General features: G+C 42.3%; 1 protein-coding gene across 1 annotated transcript in view; it reads left to right on the top strand.

Annotated features, from left to right (window-relative positions):
- The window catches only part of RHOJ (ras homolog family member J), an 86,067-nt gene that overhangs the window by 63,713 nt on the left and 3,993 nt on the right, over positions 1-18,361 (top strand). Inside the window, exons 3-4 of the mRNA XM_066342513.1 lie at positions 8,744-8,908; positions 11,086-11,181. Of these exons, the coding sequence (XP_066198610.1) occupies positions 8,744-8,908; positions 11,086-11,181 (261 nt within the window). The remainder of the gene's footprint in view (positions 1-8,743; positions 8,909-11,085; positions 11,182-18,361) is intronic.

The following is an 18,361-nucleotide window of genomic DNA, read 5'->3' as shown; positions in this document are numbered from 1 at the left end:
TTAAATGCTGGAATTCACCACACTGAAGGATGACAGGTAGTTCATTCTGTAGACCAGTGGTTCTGAAACTTGAACAGGCATCAGAACCAACTGTAGGCCTTGTAAGAGTTTCTTATTCTACAGGTGGGGCCCAGGAATTTGCATTTCTAACAGGTTTATTGGTGAAGCTGCTACTGGCCTGTACACCATATTTAGAGAACCACTGTTCTAGGACCTTATCATCAAAGTATAGTCCATGACCAGCAGCCTCCATGTCGCCAGGGATCTTATTAGAGATGCGGATCTCAGGCCCCATCCCAACCTACTAAATCCTAAAATTTATTTGAGAAGACCCCAGATAATTCATATGCACATTAAAATTTGAGAAGCACTACTCTAGAAGTCGTTAGTGGGTAAAGCATGGTTCCTAATATTAGAAGGAGGTGGCAGAAAATATTGCCTGAGTTAATTCTCATGGTTCCATGACTCTGCCAGTAAGTCTCTACAACATATTTACTGTATATTTCACTCCATAAGATGCACTTTTTTTCCCCCATAAGTGGAGGGGGAAATGCCCGTGCATCTTATGGAGTGAAAAATACGGTATTTTATTAAATATTTTAACACACCATTTGGTTCAGAATATTTTTTTTCTTATTTTCCTCCTTAAAACCCTAGGTGTGTCTTATAGTCAGGTGCGTCTTATGGAGCAAAAAATACGGTAATTTAGAAGCATTGTCCCAAAAGTTCCATCCCTGAATCAGGTAAAATAGTCCACTCTCCTTAGTTATATTCTAGTAATGTTGCTGCAACCACATTACCTAACTAACTCAGAAAACACTCATTTGGCCAGTCACTAGAAAGAAGGAAATGTGATCTGAAACTTGATTGTTCCTTGAACCACAAAAAGGAAATCAGCCTCTGAACCCGGTTATAGAGTTCTATCTTGTTGTGAATAATTAGATGTCCTTTATGAATAAACCAAGGAGCAGTGTCCTTCGTCTTAGTCTTGAGCTAACTGTGGGTCAGAATTCATGAAATCCATCCTCAGGAAGAACATGTGGCCTGACCAGGCAGTGGCACAGTGGATAGAGCATCAGACTGGGATGCGGAGGAACAAGGTCCAAAACCCGGAGGTCGCCAGCTTGAGCACAGCTCACCAGCTTGAACGAGGTGTCACTGGCTTGAGCGTGGGATCATGGACATGACCCATGATCACTGGCTTGAGCCCAAAGGTCGCTGGCTTGAGCAAGGGGTCACTTACTCTGCTGTAGCCCCCTCCCATCAAGGCACATATGAGAAAGCAGTCAATGAACAACTAAGGAGCTGCAACTATGAGTTGATGCTTCTCATCTCTCTCCCGTCTGTCTGTCTGTCCCTCTCTCTGACTCTCTCTGTCTCTGTCAAAAAAAAAAAAAAAAGAAGAAGTACATGTGTTCTGGAAGGTATAGTGTTAGTAACTCATTATTAATGCCCTCAAAATCGTCCAACTGAACAAAATCGTCCAACCTGATTCCCATCACTCGGCCACACCTCATCGGCTGTGGGCACAAGGGCAGTCCCACGGCCCCCTGAGACCCACTCCCAGCCCTTCACGAGCCAGTGAAGCATTTGCCAAAGACATCGTCTAATGAAGTCACACTCAGGCACTGCCACACAGGGAGCTGCTCCTAAACCTGACCTCTCTCCCCAAAGCACTGAAACAAAATCATATTTGGACTTTGAATGGAGTCCTTTAAAGACAGAGTCTTCTGTTAGGTAGAATGCCAAACGTTAAGTTAGGGCGGCAATGAAGTGAGGAGGGTTTTTTCACAGGGTGACTCTGTGTGTCACCCCTCAGCTCACACTGGGGAGGCCAGAAGGCCAGGCCTGTAAGCCAGATCTCTTTAGGTCTTGCCAACTCGTCCTGTTCGGCACATGCCCCTCAGAGTACGTTACTGAAAGTCTCTCTGAAAGGGATCTCTAGAGTTCAGATCTTTGGCTCAGCTACAAAGAGTCCCAGAGCCGACTTTTCCATCACGTGTTTGCGGCCGGATTGTTTCGAGTGCGTCATGAGAGACCACGTGGAGAGCGGGATGGTGGATGGCGGGGCGGGGTGCTGCCCCCAGGCCTGGGCGTCCCCGGGCTGAGGAATGCCAAACCGGGAGAGGAGGCTCTCCCAGGGCATGGCTCCGAGCCCGGCGTCCTCCCAACCCCTGCCCGCCACCTAGAGTGGAGCCAGCCACGCGCTAAGACATCTCGCCTCCTCTGAGTGGGCCCTGGCTTACATGAGCAGTGTGAGCAAAGCCCTGCTCAAATCGTAGCCTCTCTGGCCCAACTCCAAGAGGAACATATCTCAAAAGCAACATTTGCAAAAGTGGCAGTTAGTGGCATTGCCAGGGAGGGACAAGAATCCTTTTTTTTTTTGTCGGGAGCCTGGTTTGTCAGCAGGGTAAACCCCTGAGTTTTCCACACACAAGCCCCGCAGGACTGGCATGCGGCAAGCACAGAACGGTGCCCGTCACTGAGAAGAGAAGCCACAGCCCACAGCGGCTTCGCTGTCACCAGGGACCATGGAGCGTGGGAGCAGGAAGCTATCAGCTGCACCCCTCAACCAGGGATGCTCACTGCACACTTTCACGGTCCTGGATTTCTGAACCCCTTTTCCCCAGTGGGCTGAAGAGCCGTGGGCCTGGGCAGGGAGGCAAGCACAGCTGGGGCTCATTAACGGTGACCCCGGGTCTGCCTGGGAGGAGCTGGTCTTCCCCTTTGCTATTGGCTCACCCGCTGGGGCCATCTGGAGCTCAGAACCTGGCCTCCATCCGCTATGGAAAGTTTTCCTGAAACCTCAAAGTAAGTGTTTTTCCTCAATGAGCAACTCATCCTTTCTTTCTCACATACATCTGAATGTACGGTTTTAGAAGTCTTCAAAATGGGGGTTAGGAAGCAGTTTTGCCCACATGACAAGTTCTTGGTAAAAGTAACCTTAGGACACGATCTTAGTTCTCCCCAAATTATGAAAAATGGATCTGTAGGGACATTGATTCAGAGGTTCAATCAGAGCATGTAAACAATTGGGTCTAATTACCACTCTGTTTAGGAAACGTTCACTTCAGATTCAGGCCCGATCTCCAGTGAGGATGAGGACACTGCAGCTGTCACAGCCGTGGGACGGAGCATAGACTCTTAAACACTAAAGAACTTAGTATGTTCAAGACTCTGCTCTAAGTGGTCTACACATATTAACACATTTTATACTCATAGGAGTCCAATGAGACCAGTGCTATTATCCACCTCATTTTACAGATAAGGAAACCGAGGCAGGGAGAACTTTCACAAGATTTCACAGTAGTCACCAGCAGGGGTAAGATCTGAACCCAAAGCATGTGCCTCCTCAGCCCACGCTCTTAAGTACTATGCTCCATTCCCATCCTGGGTGTGTTGCCCAGATGTTCAAACCAAGCCTGACAGATATGAGTGTGTTTATGGGATAATATGAAAAAGAGACATGTGCTGAAAATGGGATAAATGTCTAAACCCAAGAAGAAGTGGAAGCAGAGTCTATTTCCAGTTGACTTAATATTGGGGACAGGGAGGGGTGGGGGGAGTGGACAGTGCAAGTCTCCTTGCCTCTCCAAGTGGGGTCCCTGGACCAGCAGAGGCATCATGACCTGGAAAACTCACTGGAAATGCAAACTCTTCGGCTTCATCCCAGACCTGCTGCTGAATAAGAATCTGCAAGTTAACAAGATCCCATGAGATTCAAATGTACATAAATTCTGAGAAGGGCTGGTCTAATGGTTTCACTCACCACCTGTGCCCTTGGATGCTTACGGCTGTCCTTGAACTTTTCTAATAGTCACTCATAGTCATCCCAGAACACCAGATTTGCCCTCCAACCAAACACTCTCCTGCCTTTGGAGACAAGATGGTTGGGAGATATGCAAAGTCTACCTTGTCCCAAGTACTCCCTACACCCCTTCCTCACCCCCACCAGCCTCTTTCTCCATTGTAACCCTCCAAAGCCCCACTGAGTTGTTCTTTCAGAATTAAAGTTGTCTCTTCAAGAAGCACTCAAGCACTGGTCTTGCACTCTCAATTGCAAATACCAGCTAGACTCTTGATCCACTCCTAGTAGCCCCTTTCCACCATCTCAACCTCCAACCAAGTCTCAAATGTGTTCCATCAAAAAAAAAAAAAATTGCTTAAATTCAGCTGGTACAAATTCAAATCCTTCAACCCTCCCCCCCCCACCCCACCCCCACATACACTGCCCAGCTCTCAGTCCCCAGGGGCTGGATGCTCCCTGCTATTAATTTTCAACCCCCTGCCACATTCCGTAGCTGTAGCCAGTGGCAAATGAGGGTTGAAAGGAGCCCAGCCAGCCCAGGTGGGAGGCTCCTTTAAAGGTAAGTTTGCTGTGTAGTCCCAATGCAATCACTTAATCCGTCTAGGCTTTGGTTTCTTAAAGTAGAGAACTGGCTGAGCGGAAAGAGATGCACAGTAACCTGTGGTTCTGACACTTGAGAGGCAATGGAGTCACCGGGCTGGGACACAGATGGAACAGCCCTCGGCCCCTTCCCCCAGAGCCTCAGCTTCAGGAAGCCCGGGCGGGCCTGGGAGGGAAAAGCTCACCAAGCTACCCCGTGATGCCAGTGCTGCTGCTCAGGGACCACACTTCTGGGAGCCACTGTACCAACTGAGCTGTAAGACCTCTTTCACTCTTGAAATTGTATTTTTTCAATTTGGTCAAATAAATATTCTATTATCAGAGAGCAAACAAAAAAAAAAAACACAAAAGAAAACAAGAAAAACTTCACCTGTCTCACTTCCACACAAATTGACTTGTTTGCCATATTTTCATTTCTTTCCCCCCACTGGATTGCCAATTTTTATCCACCTTATATAGTTCATTTTGCATCCTTAATAGTGTTAGACATTCAGGAGTCAATTAATATATCTTTTTAAATGGAATAACATAGCAAGACTAAGGTTTCCACAGAAGAAAGATGCAGAATACAGCCCCGTGAAGGCCACGGTAAGAAGTCACTCAGCTGAGGGACTCCTTTGATAGCTTCTGGGTAAAGAATCAAATAAACATTATCCTTTCAGACTACCAGTTATTTGCTCCTACCTCATCTAGTTGTGACATTTTTCCCTATTGTTTTTCGGTTTTGAGGTTTTAAATATACAGTGTCTGCTGCCACCTGGTGGTATTTCCTAACAGATGCAAGCCATAAAATAGATGCTCTACATATATACCCTGTGGTCTCTAAATTTCTTAGATCCCCAGGGTAAAGCATGAGTCTATATTAAAAATCCTGGATAACTAAATTTTTAAGAAAATGCTTAATCTGCCACTTTAAGTTCTGAAGCAAATAATATGGTCACAATTAAGAGCTAAAGTTGGATTTAGGCTAAATTCCCCATCCTGATATTTAACAGTTTTGTGACATTTGTCCATTATGACTTCTTTTAAGCTTAATTTTCTCTTCTTTGAAATGTGAATATTGATGGTACCATCTTTCCAGTGGTGAGGATTCAACAGGATAATTCATGTAAGTGCTTGAAACAATGCCTAGCTCTTAAGAACAAGCCCTTGATATATCTCCAGTTGATGGTGAAGATCATGATGATGATAATGATGTAAATCCATTGTTCTCAACTCCAGACCAATGAAGTCAGAATGCCCAGAAATGCAAGCCCACTCTCTGGAGATTCTGATTTAAATGGCCCCAGAGCAGGAGAGTGGGCAGAGGCAGATAGTCAGCTAACAGGGCATCAGGATATTCTCAAAACTCCCCAGTTGTTTCTACTGCAGTAAATGACCCACAGAAAAGCCACATGTTTTTTTGCAGGTCACTGAAGACCCAGTGTCATTTCATCGGTCAACAGCATTTATGGAATATTTGCTGTGGACAGAGTTCAAGTGGGGCATGAGAAAAAAATGAACCTGGTCCCTGTTCCATTAGTGACATCCCAGAGGGAGGAGTAAGGAAGTGGCAAAGGGCAGGTGGTGTCATAAACAGCTGCAGGCTATGGCCTGGGAAGGAGAGCTCTTAGCATGTGGGCTTCATGGCTATTCAAAGATAGAAAATCTCAGTGAGAGAGAAGAGAGGGAGAGAGACCTTGGGAGAGAAGGTGTGGTTTTCAGGGCTGGTTGTATACAGAGAAGATGCTGGTAACTACAGACAAACGGTCCCCTTCCCCCACCCCTTATTGCCACTACCACCACACAGACACACAGACTCAGCTCTGCTGAGATGCAACCCACAGGCCCAGCTCAATTGCCTAGTGTGACCAATGCTAATTCAGCAATGAACCCAACTTCACTTATCTGCATTCACAGAAATAATGTAAATGGCCCAGAAACTAAATTTTTAAATTCTTTTGGTTCATTTTTAGGATTTTAGGATTTTTAAGCTTCCTTGCCATCTTGCATTGCATTTTGTTTAAGTGCTTGGGTTTTATTAGCACTAGCAGTAGGAATAGTAGCAGACAAGGGTACTGAGCCCCTGTGTGGTGGGTGCCTGGAATATCTAAACCATAGATAAATGCATGCCCACTGACCTTAACCACTCCGAACAAACTAAGGGACTTCCTTCCAGTCACATGTATATGTACATATACAGGGGTAGGGAAAAAGAAGGTTTACAGTTATGAGTATGCAAAACAGTTTCTTCTTGTATGGTTATTGTATTATCTTCCATAGAAACAACTGTAAACCTATGTTTGCCCCACCCTGTATGTGTGCACTGCCTTCTTAAAAAGGCATTAATAGAATCAATAGAAAGATGGTGACATTGCTATTTTTAAATACCCATGACATTTTAAATTTAAAAAACGAGTGACAAAACAATACAAACTATATAATCAATTCATTTTTTAAACTAAATACCTATACTTTATATATGTATATAAAACCCTTGGCCCATCAATGGACAAGTAGATAAAAACAGCTGTGGTACATATATACAATGGAATAGTCCTAGGCCATGAAAAAGAATGCAATCTTACCATTTGTGACAGCATGGATGGTACAAATGGACAGCATAGAGGGTACGATGCTAAGTGAAGCAAGTCAGAGAAAGACAAAGACCCTATGATTTCACTTATATGTGAAATCTAAAGGCAAAAAAGAATGAGAAAACAAAATAGAACAGACACATAGATATAGACAGTTAGTTGCCAGAGGGGGAGGAGGACTAGGGGCAGGATGAAGAAAGTGAAGGGATTAAGTACAAATTGTTAGTCGCCAGGATGTAAAGTACAGCATGGAGAATATAGTCGATAATTTTGTAATACCTGTGTACGCTGCCAGTAGGTGAGTACTTGACCCATTGTGAGGGAACCATTTTGTTAAAAGTATATGCTTGTTTAACCACTATGCTGTTTATCTGAAACTTCTACAAAATAATATTGTATGCAAACATTCAATAAGAAAATAATTGAATTATAATTGAAAAATAAAAATAAATGTACACAAGGCAAAAATGTATATGTAAAATACTGGGAAGGATACTGTTGAGAAGCGGCTTCCTCTGGAAAGAGAGGAAAAACTATTAGAGGTCACATCGGGGCTGAAAACAAGTTTCACTTCTACGCCATGTACTACTGGAATGTTCAAATTTTTGCAGTGAGCATATATGAGTTTGATAATATTTTTAAGTATTAGGAATAGTAGGCAGGACCCTAATAAATGAATTCATATGTTGCCCATGTCTACATACAAATGTATGCGATAAGTGTGAGCATATAGGTTTGGTGGCACCTATGTATGCGTAGTGTATATGAGTGGTATATAGCATGTATACATACATATGGTATTGTGGTATGTGTGAACACATATGTCATATTGTGGTATGTGAAGACATGTAGGTATGCATAGTAAATACATATATATAATAAAAGAATATACACGGACTCATAAAATTACTTTTGGTTTATGTGTTACTAAATTCTATGAAAACATTTAAAATCTTCTATTGAAATAGCAGATTTTACCTTGGAAGCTCCCAAAGCATTTTATATAAGGTAAGAGGTACTTGCTGATGTTTTCCAAAGTTGAGATGATCCACTGTTGTACTTTGTCTTTATCATCTCCCGCTAAAACAGCATATACAAAACGTCTTCTATAACCAGGAGCTCTTCAACCAGAGCATATTCCAGTCTGAAAAGTCTTTGGGGAGATAATAATTTAGCTGGCATTTTATTTATTAGGCCACACAATGGCCTTTAGGTAGACTTAGAAACAAATCTCAAATCCTGAGCACTAAACCCTCACACAATGTATTTCTTAGACTACTGTAGTGTCTGATTTTGCAGCAGCTCTTTGTTTTGCATTTTTGTTAGCATTTTTAACTTTAATTTGAATGTAATTTTTTAAGTTGTGTAAGGAGAGAATTTCTGTCTTGGCCAATGGCCTACAAATTGAGATTCATATTCAATTCAATACCGTTCCAATGTGACAGTAGCGTTGCAACAATCCTTATTGAATTATACACACTAAACGGGTGAAGTTTCTAGTATGCAAATTATCTCACTAACTAAACTGTTAAAAGTATTTTTTTTAAAGTTCATCTTAAAAGGGAGCAAATTTATAACCTCTATACATAACAAAAAGGTGTTTTCCTAACTGATGGTTCTTTTATTTCTAGTAATAAAAGCACCAGATTCCCAGGAAGGGGATGGAACAGGGTCACAGTGGAATCTTGTCAGTGTCACTCCCTGAACCACATGGGACCCACCTTCCCCAGGCTGTACAAACTCTTTGCTCTTCCCACAGGAGGACTACAACCAGCTGAGGCCTCTCTCCTACCCCAACACTGATGTGTTTCTGATCTGCTTCTCGGTCGTAAATCCTGCCTCTTACCACAACGTCCAGGAGGAATGGGTCCCAGAGCTGAAGGACTGCATGCCTCACGTGCCCTACGTCCTCATAGGGACCCAGGTTAAACAGAAGGCGGGCTATGGCAGGGTGTGGGATTGGGCGGTGGTAGGCAAAAAGGGGAAAACCTTTAGATGTCCCTTGAATATCCTATTCTATCAAACATTAGAGAAAAGGGTCTCGGGGATTATCAATCCTCCGAACAGCCATTCTTAAGATCTGCACAATTTTTTAGGCATGGTCGAAAAGACAATAGAGTTATTTAATGTGAAGCAGGAAGTTCTGATACGATTTTTCTAAATTAGTCGCTCGGCTTTTTATTTTTAAACAACGAAGTAATTTTTGAAATAAGCACCCTTCTCCAGCCCTGAGCCAGAGAAATAATTCAAGTGGGATGTCAATTATACTTATCACCTAATACATTTTATATCTAAACTCCATGACTGTTAAAAAGCCACAAAATAGGTGTGCATGTCAAAATGACCTCAGAAAGCAGAATGGTCTCATTATGACAGGAACTCCTCAGTAACATTACTGGAGGAGGAATACAGAATTCACCCTCTTCTATTCCCTCTAAGCTCCTTGGTCTTCCGTACATCAGAACAGACATGAAAACAGGTATACCAGATAAACAAAACTGAGACTGTAAAACCCATTAATGTATTTTGGAAAGCTAATATAGTTCCATTATTTGAATTCCTAACAGTAATTGCACGAAGGTGTTAAATATTGTTACAGCTTTTTCTAGGCTTTAAATAGATTTTGTTCTTTGCTATATTAAACCCAAATTTCTATCCCAAAGACATAGAAATGAAAAACACTGAAAGGTTTTGTGCTTTCTGTTTGATAGCCTGTTGCTTTCTATTTCTCACTGCTTGACAAAGAGAAATTTTTTAAAAAACACATAAAAAATTATTTCCTAGAGAAGATACAGACATATAATTAACACATCCATAAATCATAGTATAATTGATGCTTCTGCTCTGAAAGTTATTTGTTTATTTATAAGAAGTTCCACGCCTCGTCGGCCTAGCGTGCAGAGGACCCGGGTTCGATTCCGGGCCAGGGCACACAGGAGAAGCACCCATTTGCTTCTCCACCCCTCTGCCGCGCCTTCCTCTCTGTCTCTCTCTTCGCCTCCCGCAGCCAAGGCTCCATTGGAGCAAAGATGGCCCGGGCGCTGGGGATGGCTCTGTGGCCTCTGCCTCAGGCGCTAGAGTGGCTCTGGTCGCAACATGGCGACGCCCAGGATGGGCAGAGCATCGCCCCCTGGTGGGCAGAGCGTTGCCCCATGGTGGGCATGCCAAAAAAAAAAAGAAGTTCCATGCCTCGATTCCAGGTGATGATATTTGACCCTATTAGATGGAGTCCAGATATTCTGCTGCCAGAACATGTGGTGGGACATGTGAACGTCTCTATGATTCCAGCACTAAGTGGAACAACGAAAGCCAAAAATAAAAACAAAAAATATACACAACATTAGTAAAGCTGCACAATGTGCTTTATAAATGGGACCCCAGCATATGAGTATACTGGTTTTTATTTAAAACACAGGCCTGCATGTGCCCACATTCACACCCATCCATGGGTTCTCACACAGTGAGCTATTAAAGCAACTAAAATAGTTAATTAAATTATAAAACCTATCTCAAATATACATGCTATTTTCAGAGTAGTTCTGCCTTATTCCTTGAGCAAACCCTTTGGAAATTCCTCTTTGGGACTTCCCTTCAGAGCCCACAGGACGGTCATTCAAGTATCCTCACAGGTGGCAGATCTTCATCCCTTTGAGGGGAAAGATTTGGTGTAGAAAGGCCAAACAATATCTCTTTTGCCTGGAAATAAACTATTTAATAATGAGTAATATAATTTGGGACCAATATAATTTGGGACCAATAATACTGTAAGGTATTATTATCTTGTATGTCCTATAAGAAGGCCCTAGAAATAAGTAGGAAATTTCAGAAATTTATGAGACAGTCACAGAATCGTTAGAGAAAGTTCTCAGCTCCCCGGGTAACTGCATTGGAGGGGAGAGGACAAGGAAAGCCTGATGTGTACACTTACAAAGAAGTCACCTTAATTTTTAGGCATGTGTATGTACTTCCTTAAAGGAAGTTTGGCAACTTCATGGATGGTCAAGGGCAGGATTGGGAGGGACTCTCTATTATGCCACAGTTTAAAATACTTGGTCATGCCTAAAAAGAAGAATGAGTTTATCACGTGTGTTTTTTTGCCAGATCGATCTCCGTGATGACCCCAAAACGTTGGCCCGTTTGCTGTATATGAAAGAGAAACCTCTCACCTATGAGCACGGAGTGAAGCTTGCAAAAGCGGTACGGTCAGATTTTAATCGAATTTTAAATGTATGCTGATCAGAGTTTGGCGGATGCTTTGGAATGTGTGCGCTTATGTAGGCTTTTGCTTTTCAAGTGCATTGTGTTCAGAATCTTCTCTCTGCTTCATAGTCTCCCTTCTGCTCCAGTCAGGCCAGAAGGGACCATTTGGATAGCGTTCTTGTCAGCCAGCATTATCTGTTTTTCATTAAGAAAGAAACTTGGTGAATTTCAAACAGCTGGGGCACTTAGCATTTGATTTAGCAACCTCTACAGTATCCACTTGCCATATTTAGTATGAATAAAGAGAGTCATTAGATATGTATTTGTAAATCTCACCGCTTATTATCGGTGTAACTCACTTAAATGACCTCATAAAAGGCATTTTGTGGTTTTCTTGGGAGAAACTTAGGTAAAGCATCTGGCAGGGTTATATTTGTTCAATATTTCTCACCACATAATGCATAGCCACTTAGAGAGTCTGGCTTATGTCACAAACAGCGTCTAGAAGGGTAACATGGACCAAAAGGTAACTAGCTGGAGAATCCAAGCTTCAGATAATAGCAACCTGCTCACAGCTGGAATTGTTTTCAGAGACCTGTCTTCATTCCTGAGAGTTTATCATGAATAGTGATTGGGGGGGGGGGGGGTACTTTAAAGATTATTTGCTAGACACCAAATCTTTGTCCCCCAATTACCACCAAGATGTGTGCAAAAGTAGACACAAAAATACACAAAGGGGATGAGGTACTTCATGCAAGGGAAGGATTATAAATTATTTTTCATAACCTGAATCTTCCCTTTGTTGATTTAGCCACAAATCCATCAACCCAGGCTAGAAGTTTCAGACATTTCTTTTACTTTCTAAAGAAACTAACCCTGCAAAATGCACGCCCCAAGCAGAGTTAGAAGGCACTCCTTCAAACTGGTCGAGAATAAATTAACTACAAATGCTTCATTCACAGAAGTGTATGCATTTCTCTTATTAAAACTTTCCTATTGATCAGTGTCACCCCATTAAATCTAATTTTCTAAATAAAAAATAGGAATATTAAAAATAAAATAAAAACTTTTTTATAGGTACCAAAACTAAGTACAATATACTTGAATAGAAATCAATTTAATAAAATTATGTGTTTATGGGTGTGATACATGAAGACATCTCACAAATACACAAGAGACTGAATGCTTCCTGCTTCGGTGAATAGTAATGTCAGAATTACCAGTAGGAGCCTTTCATGGACTTCTTGGTATGCTATGTACTTTACCATTTCTGCCTCACTTCAGCCGCATGGTAACTCTCCTAAGCAGAGAGCATTTGTCTCATCTTACAGATGAGGAAACAGAGTCTTAGAAAGATACCCGTGTTTGATTCATGCAGCCGATCATAACATAAACACTCTATTCTAGCTCCGAGGACATCATACCTGTGCACCTGACCATTGCATAAACTGTCTCCTCCAACCTGTAAAATGGGTACATGTGTATAGGTCCTTCTAATATTTTCCTCAAGCTGCAATCAACTTATGAAGGTGCATAAATATATCCCTCCATAACTAATGGCATCTGATCCCCAGCTATACATTTTTCACAACAGGCAGGTCCGCGAGGCTCAGCACCAGCTTCTTGCAGGAGCGTGGTTTCTGTTCGCCTTGCTGGAAGCCTATCTCCCACCATCATCAACATCCTAGCCTGACCTCTCATCTGGGAAGTTGTCTTTTCCCTCCGAAAGGAACACGTTCCAAAGCCTCCCATCTCATTTCATACTTATTTTAGGAACAATGGCTGAGTTCGCCGCTTTATTGCCTTTTGCCTGTTTCTCCTAGCAACTGCTCTCAGATACAGAAGAGAATCGTGTTTTGCTAACAAAATCCAATTTAGAAGAAAACCAAGCAAGAGTTTAACTTGTTTCATCACAATTCGTGTAATTATAGAGATGCTTTAAGTTTCTCTTCTCCCTGGCTTTCCTGTCAAGTCGTTTATAAAAACAGCTGGCATTTATGGAGTGTTTGCAGTGTGTATGCCTGGCTCGGTGCCGGGAGCTTTACATGCCTCGTCTTAATTAATCCTCATAGCAAACCCCTGAGGTGTGCATGTCATTATCTCCACTTTCCGAGAGGAAACTGAGACTCAGGGGAAAGTCACACCATACAAGGTGGCAGAGCTGAGGTATGATAGTGGGCTTTTACCCCCCATCTCTGGAAAAGAAACCTTAGGCTTGGTGCTTCTTTTTTATACACTGAAGCCCATATTTTCATGTGCGTATTCTCCCCATAACTTAAACACTTTGCCAGTGCAGATGTTTCATATCCAATTCCTTTCGTTCAGTACTTTTCAATTTCCAAAGCATTGCTGATCTGTTATCTCTTTTTGCTCTCAAATGGCATTTCATTTTTAAAGGACATCTTTATATCAGTCATATTTTACAATTCTTTATACTTCAGAGTCAACCACATTTCCATAAATCTTTTGTATCAATTTATAATAAACATTCATTGTTACTCCTGGACTTGTTTGATCCTCCCTCTTCTTCTCATCATTGTGTTTTTCAAGTCTTCAGCCTACTTTTCCCATTCTTCACTCATTTGTTTATGTCCGTATTGCTAGATTTATTCAACAGTAATTGACTGAATACGCACTATGTGCCAGGAGCTTGTCAACTTTAGCTCTGAGGTTATCATTCTTCGTGCATGCTCTTGTCCAGTTCCATCTGACACAACCTAAACATAATTTTCGAAGTTCAGACTTCCTAAGGCAGGGGTCGGGAACCTATGGCTCGCGAGCCAGATGTGGCTCTTTTGATGGCTGCATCTGGCTCGCAGACAAATCTTTAATTAAAAAAAATAATAACGTTAAAAATATAAAACATTCTCATGTATTACAATCTATTCATTTCCTACCGCTCATGTTCATGGTTGCGGGTGGCTGGAGCCAATCACAGCTGTCCTCCGGGACAACACCAAATTTTTATTGGATAATGTGTAATGTACATGGGTCGTTGTATGGCTCTCATGGAATTACATCTTAAAATATGTGGCATTCATGGCTCTCTCAGCCAAAAAGTTTCCCGAGCCCTGTCCTAAGGTATTTATTGATAAGAAAAACACTTTAGCATTTTTCCTTTCTTCAGTCTTTGGCTTCTTTTTGCCTTCTCCTGCCATCTTCTTCACCCTGTGCCTTCTTTATTGTTGTTCTCACTTCCTTGTTTCAGCACCTGTTTCTTGCAGGATTTATAATAGGCACTGGTGGGGTTTAAAGGGGCAAAATTGCTGCAAAAATCCTGTAATCAGTGTTCAGCTATGTTATTCAACTGTAGTCTTTTCATCCTCCCCTCCTGACTGCAAAGCTTACTGTGACCCCCCGGGGTTTTTTACACCAACCATTTCCTTTCTCTCCTGTTGTCACTGAAACCTGTTCCTTCATCGCAGAGATGAGGGAGAGATGGCCCTGCCCTCAAAAGGCACAGAGGCCAAAAGAGGAGATAGGCAAACAAAAGCATGCCGCCTGAATAAACACAGCACTAAATACAACACTTGTGGGGGGTACCAGAGAGGAGGGAGTGATGGATCCATTCAGGGGAGAAGGATTCAGAGAAAATGTCTTGGATCAGTCAGCATCTGAGCCAGGTTTAAAGGAAAAGGATATTTGTCAGGTGGACAGAGTTAGGGTACCGGAAGAAAACTTTCAAACGGGGCCCAGGATGTGTAAAGGCATCCTGTACAGCCTGAGGAGCACAGTGGCAAGTGGTGGGCCAAATTTCACCTCCAAATCTTTTGATCAGTCCACACAGGTATTTTTTTATGTGATTTAGTGGCCAACATTGAACAATTTGGAAACTTTACATAAATATACATATCTTTGGCTTCTAAGAAAAACCAGGCTGGAAAAACTAGCCTGCATTTCCAGATCAGCTACAACTTCTAAATGGTCTTTTAGACAAGCTGTGCAGCCGTCAGTTTGCCGCAATCCCCACCCCTCCATATTACCTACACTCAAGCAATGCATTTATTTTATCCATCCTTGTGTTGGCAATCTCTTCTCTATAGTCTTGAAAAAAAATCAACAGCAAATCCATCCAGCTTAGAAACGTTTTTCCTCTCTCAGCAATTTGGTCATAACACTGATTTGTGCAGATGGATTTTCTCATACAAGCCATTTGGTCCTCTTTCCTTTTCGTGGCTCTCCAGTGGCCCTCTCTGTGTACCTTTTCTAATTCTCAAATAAGGGATAAAGAACTTCCCTGCTAGTAGTCATTTCTTTAGATCCCAGCTTACTCTGTTCATTCCACTAACCTCTTCTCTTCTCTCCATTTATAGGAAATGCCTTACTTTTCCTTTCCTTCTCCATTTGTTCATTACTTTTGCTCTTTCAGCCACATTTCTCTACATTGCCTCGAGACAGCCTAAGAGAGTGGTTAAGACTAGCTCTGGAGACAGCAGACGAGTTCAAATCCCTGCCATTTTCTTAGTTGTGTGGCCTGTGAGATGTTACCTAACTTCTCTGGGCATCAGTTTTCTGAGCTGCAAATGAGGATGGATGGTAATAGACTTACTTTATAAGGTCCTTGTGGACGATTACATTAGCCAATTTAACACGAGGTTTAGCTCAGCGAACTATAGATAGTAAATCTGTGTGCCCTCTCCGATACTCCCACAGCTGGAAAAACCTCTTTGCCTCTGTTCCTTCAGTTACACATGATCTTGTTTGGTAACCTGTCCCCCCCTCTGCAAGGGCAACCTGAAAGAAGTACTAAGTTTTCTTCCACTTGATTAGTCATTGTGGGTTTGTTTGTTTGTTTGTTTTTAATTTCTTCTTGTCAGCTACGTGTGTGTTCTGCACACCTCTGATAAATTTCCCAGCATTGGGACAATAAACTATAGCGATTATAAGGTTATTAGAAAAGTGTTCTCCCAGTTTACATTCTTTAATCTCTATCTTTTTCTTGAAAATAAATTATTTTGGTAAAGCATGTTCTAGATTGCTAACGTGTATCGAACCAAGGATCTGCAAATCCTGAGCTCTTACAGATTGCTTCTAAATATTTGGCTATTGCTTCTAAATAGGTCACTTTGCTGCAAGAGGCAGAGGAAGCAGCTGCTATAAGAAAAGCTGCATTTCTTTGAGACAGTGTTCCATGTCACATCTTTGAGGGTGCAAATGGGTTTTTTGTTTTTTAGAAGGTTTTCTGGAAAACTGTTTTTTAGCAGTCCTTATAACATGGCTGTGACTTCTCCCTGCGCCAGGATGAATTCTTCTCTCTGACCCTCAAGGCACCTGCTGCAGAGTTTATAATACTCACCTTCTAACTGTTCTGTTTTTCACACACATTTCTCAAATCCCAACTTGCTACTTTTCCTGGAACTATGAGTACAAAATAATGTTATAGTAATCCAATTGCGTAGTAATTCCTTGATCTACTATTTCATTATCTTTAGGAATGTCTGAGTCAGGACTGACAAGTTTGGGCTCCTCCTGCACCATCAAAAGGCAAACTGTGACCCAGCACGCTGTCAGCAGCACTGTGGGGAGGAGAGGAGTGCACTGGCCCGTCTTTTAGGACCAAACTGTCTAGAACCTCGTGTGTGAGCTGAACTCAGCCCAGCTCTCCTGTGATTTCCAGAATCCACTGAGGCTCGTGATCATTAGTGGGGAGGTGTTCCAGAAAGAATGGCCCACAGAACTTCCTGAGTATTTTTTTTTTTTTTTTTGCAGGATGACTGACAAGAGCTAGCGTATTACAAATATTCATTCAGTTGACACGTTCACAAGAGTAGTGTGCTTTTCACACGTGTTCATATCAAGCATTGAACACAATCCCAAAATGGAACAAATGACATTTCATGACATTATTAGCAAAATTTTCTCTACCTTTTATCCCTCTCTTGTATCTAACTGTTTTCCATTATTTAAAAAAAAAAAAAAAAAAAAAAGTGATGTTCTAAACCACAGGCCAAGCCATGGTAAAATGAAAGTCATAAGATAGATCTTCAGGATCCAATAGCCTTTCTTTGGGTGTTTTCCTTTTAGCTCCCACAGTAACCATTCTTTGCACCCTTTTCCAGAAAAAGTACCTAATATCTGGACCCAATCAGAAAAATTTTATTTCATGCTCAGTTTTTATATTGGTGGGTTTTCAAATGAATGAACAACCTCTTTTCATTAATTTTCTGCTTGACCAGCTTCCTGCAGAGAAGCTAAGGGATAAAGGTTCCAGTTACTGTCATAAAAGAAGGCAAAGAATGCCTGATCAGGTGGTGGCGCAGTGGATAGAGTGTCAGACTGGGACACAAAGGACCCAGGTTCGAGCCCCGAGGTCACTGGCTTGAGCGTAGGCTCACTGGCTTCAGCGCAGGGTTGCTGGCTTGAGCGTGGGGTTGTAAACATAACCCCAAGGTTGCTGGCTTGAGCAAGGGGTCTGCTGTAGCCCCCCGGTCAAAGAACATATGAGAAAGCAATCAATGAACAACTAAGGTGCCTCAACGAAGAATTGATGCTTCTCATCTCTCTCCATTCCTGTCTGTCTGTCCCTATCTATCCCTCTCTCTGACTCTCTCTCTCTCTGTCTCTCGCTTAAAAAAGAAGGCAAAGGACATGCAGAAAAGAGACCCAGATTCTGGGTTTACTTCTTTTGTTTTCTATTCAAATATCCTTAATTCACGTTACCTTCTCTGCTGTTCCCACTCTATTCTAATTTCTTTGATCCACAAATTTCTTTAGTCCACACATTACAAACTGGCTGGCTGCTGCCAAAGATATCCCACATCAGTTTTTGATTTGGCCCTCAGAGTATTTTTTTAAATTGTTAATTATTAACTAAAAATCTAAATGTCCAACTCCTCTCGAAAAATACAAAGCTGGGCAGCAGTGAACCACCATCCCTGTGTGGCAACGATTGTCTAAAGCTGAGCAAGACTGCCAATTCTGGGGAAGGAGGGCACTTCGCAGCCTGCCACGGTCCCACCTCCCCCTGTCCCTGTCCTCTGGCAGCAGCCCCACTTTGCTCATTTGCATAAGCTATGGCCTTGACCCACATGTGGTTCTGCTACTCTGGCCTAGTCATTGCCCTGATATGGTCTCCAGCGCACCATCCAGACACCCTCTTCAGAACCTCTTTGAATTCTTCCAAGTTATTTTTATAAGGTGAAGGCTACAACAGAAGCATTTCTCCATACGTCCTTCA

The sequence above is a fragment of the Saccopteryx leptura genome, chromosome 6, assembly GCF_036850995.1.
Source record: "Saccopteryx leptura isolate mSacLep1 chromosome 6, mSacLep1_pri_phased_curated, whole genome shotgun sequence".
Lineage (NCBI taxonomy): Eukaryota > Metazoa > Chordata > Mammalia > Chiroptera > Emballonuridae > Saccopteryx > Saccopteryx leptura.
This window is presented reverse-complemented; position numbering and strand designations above follow the sequence as displayed.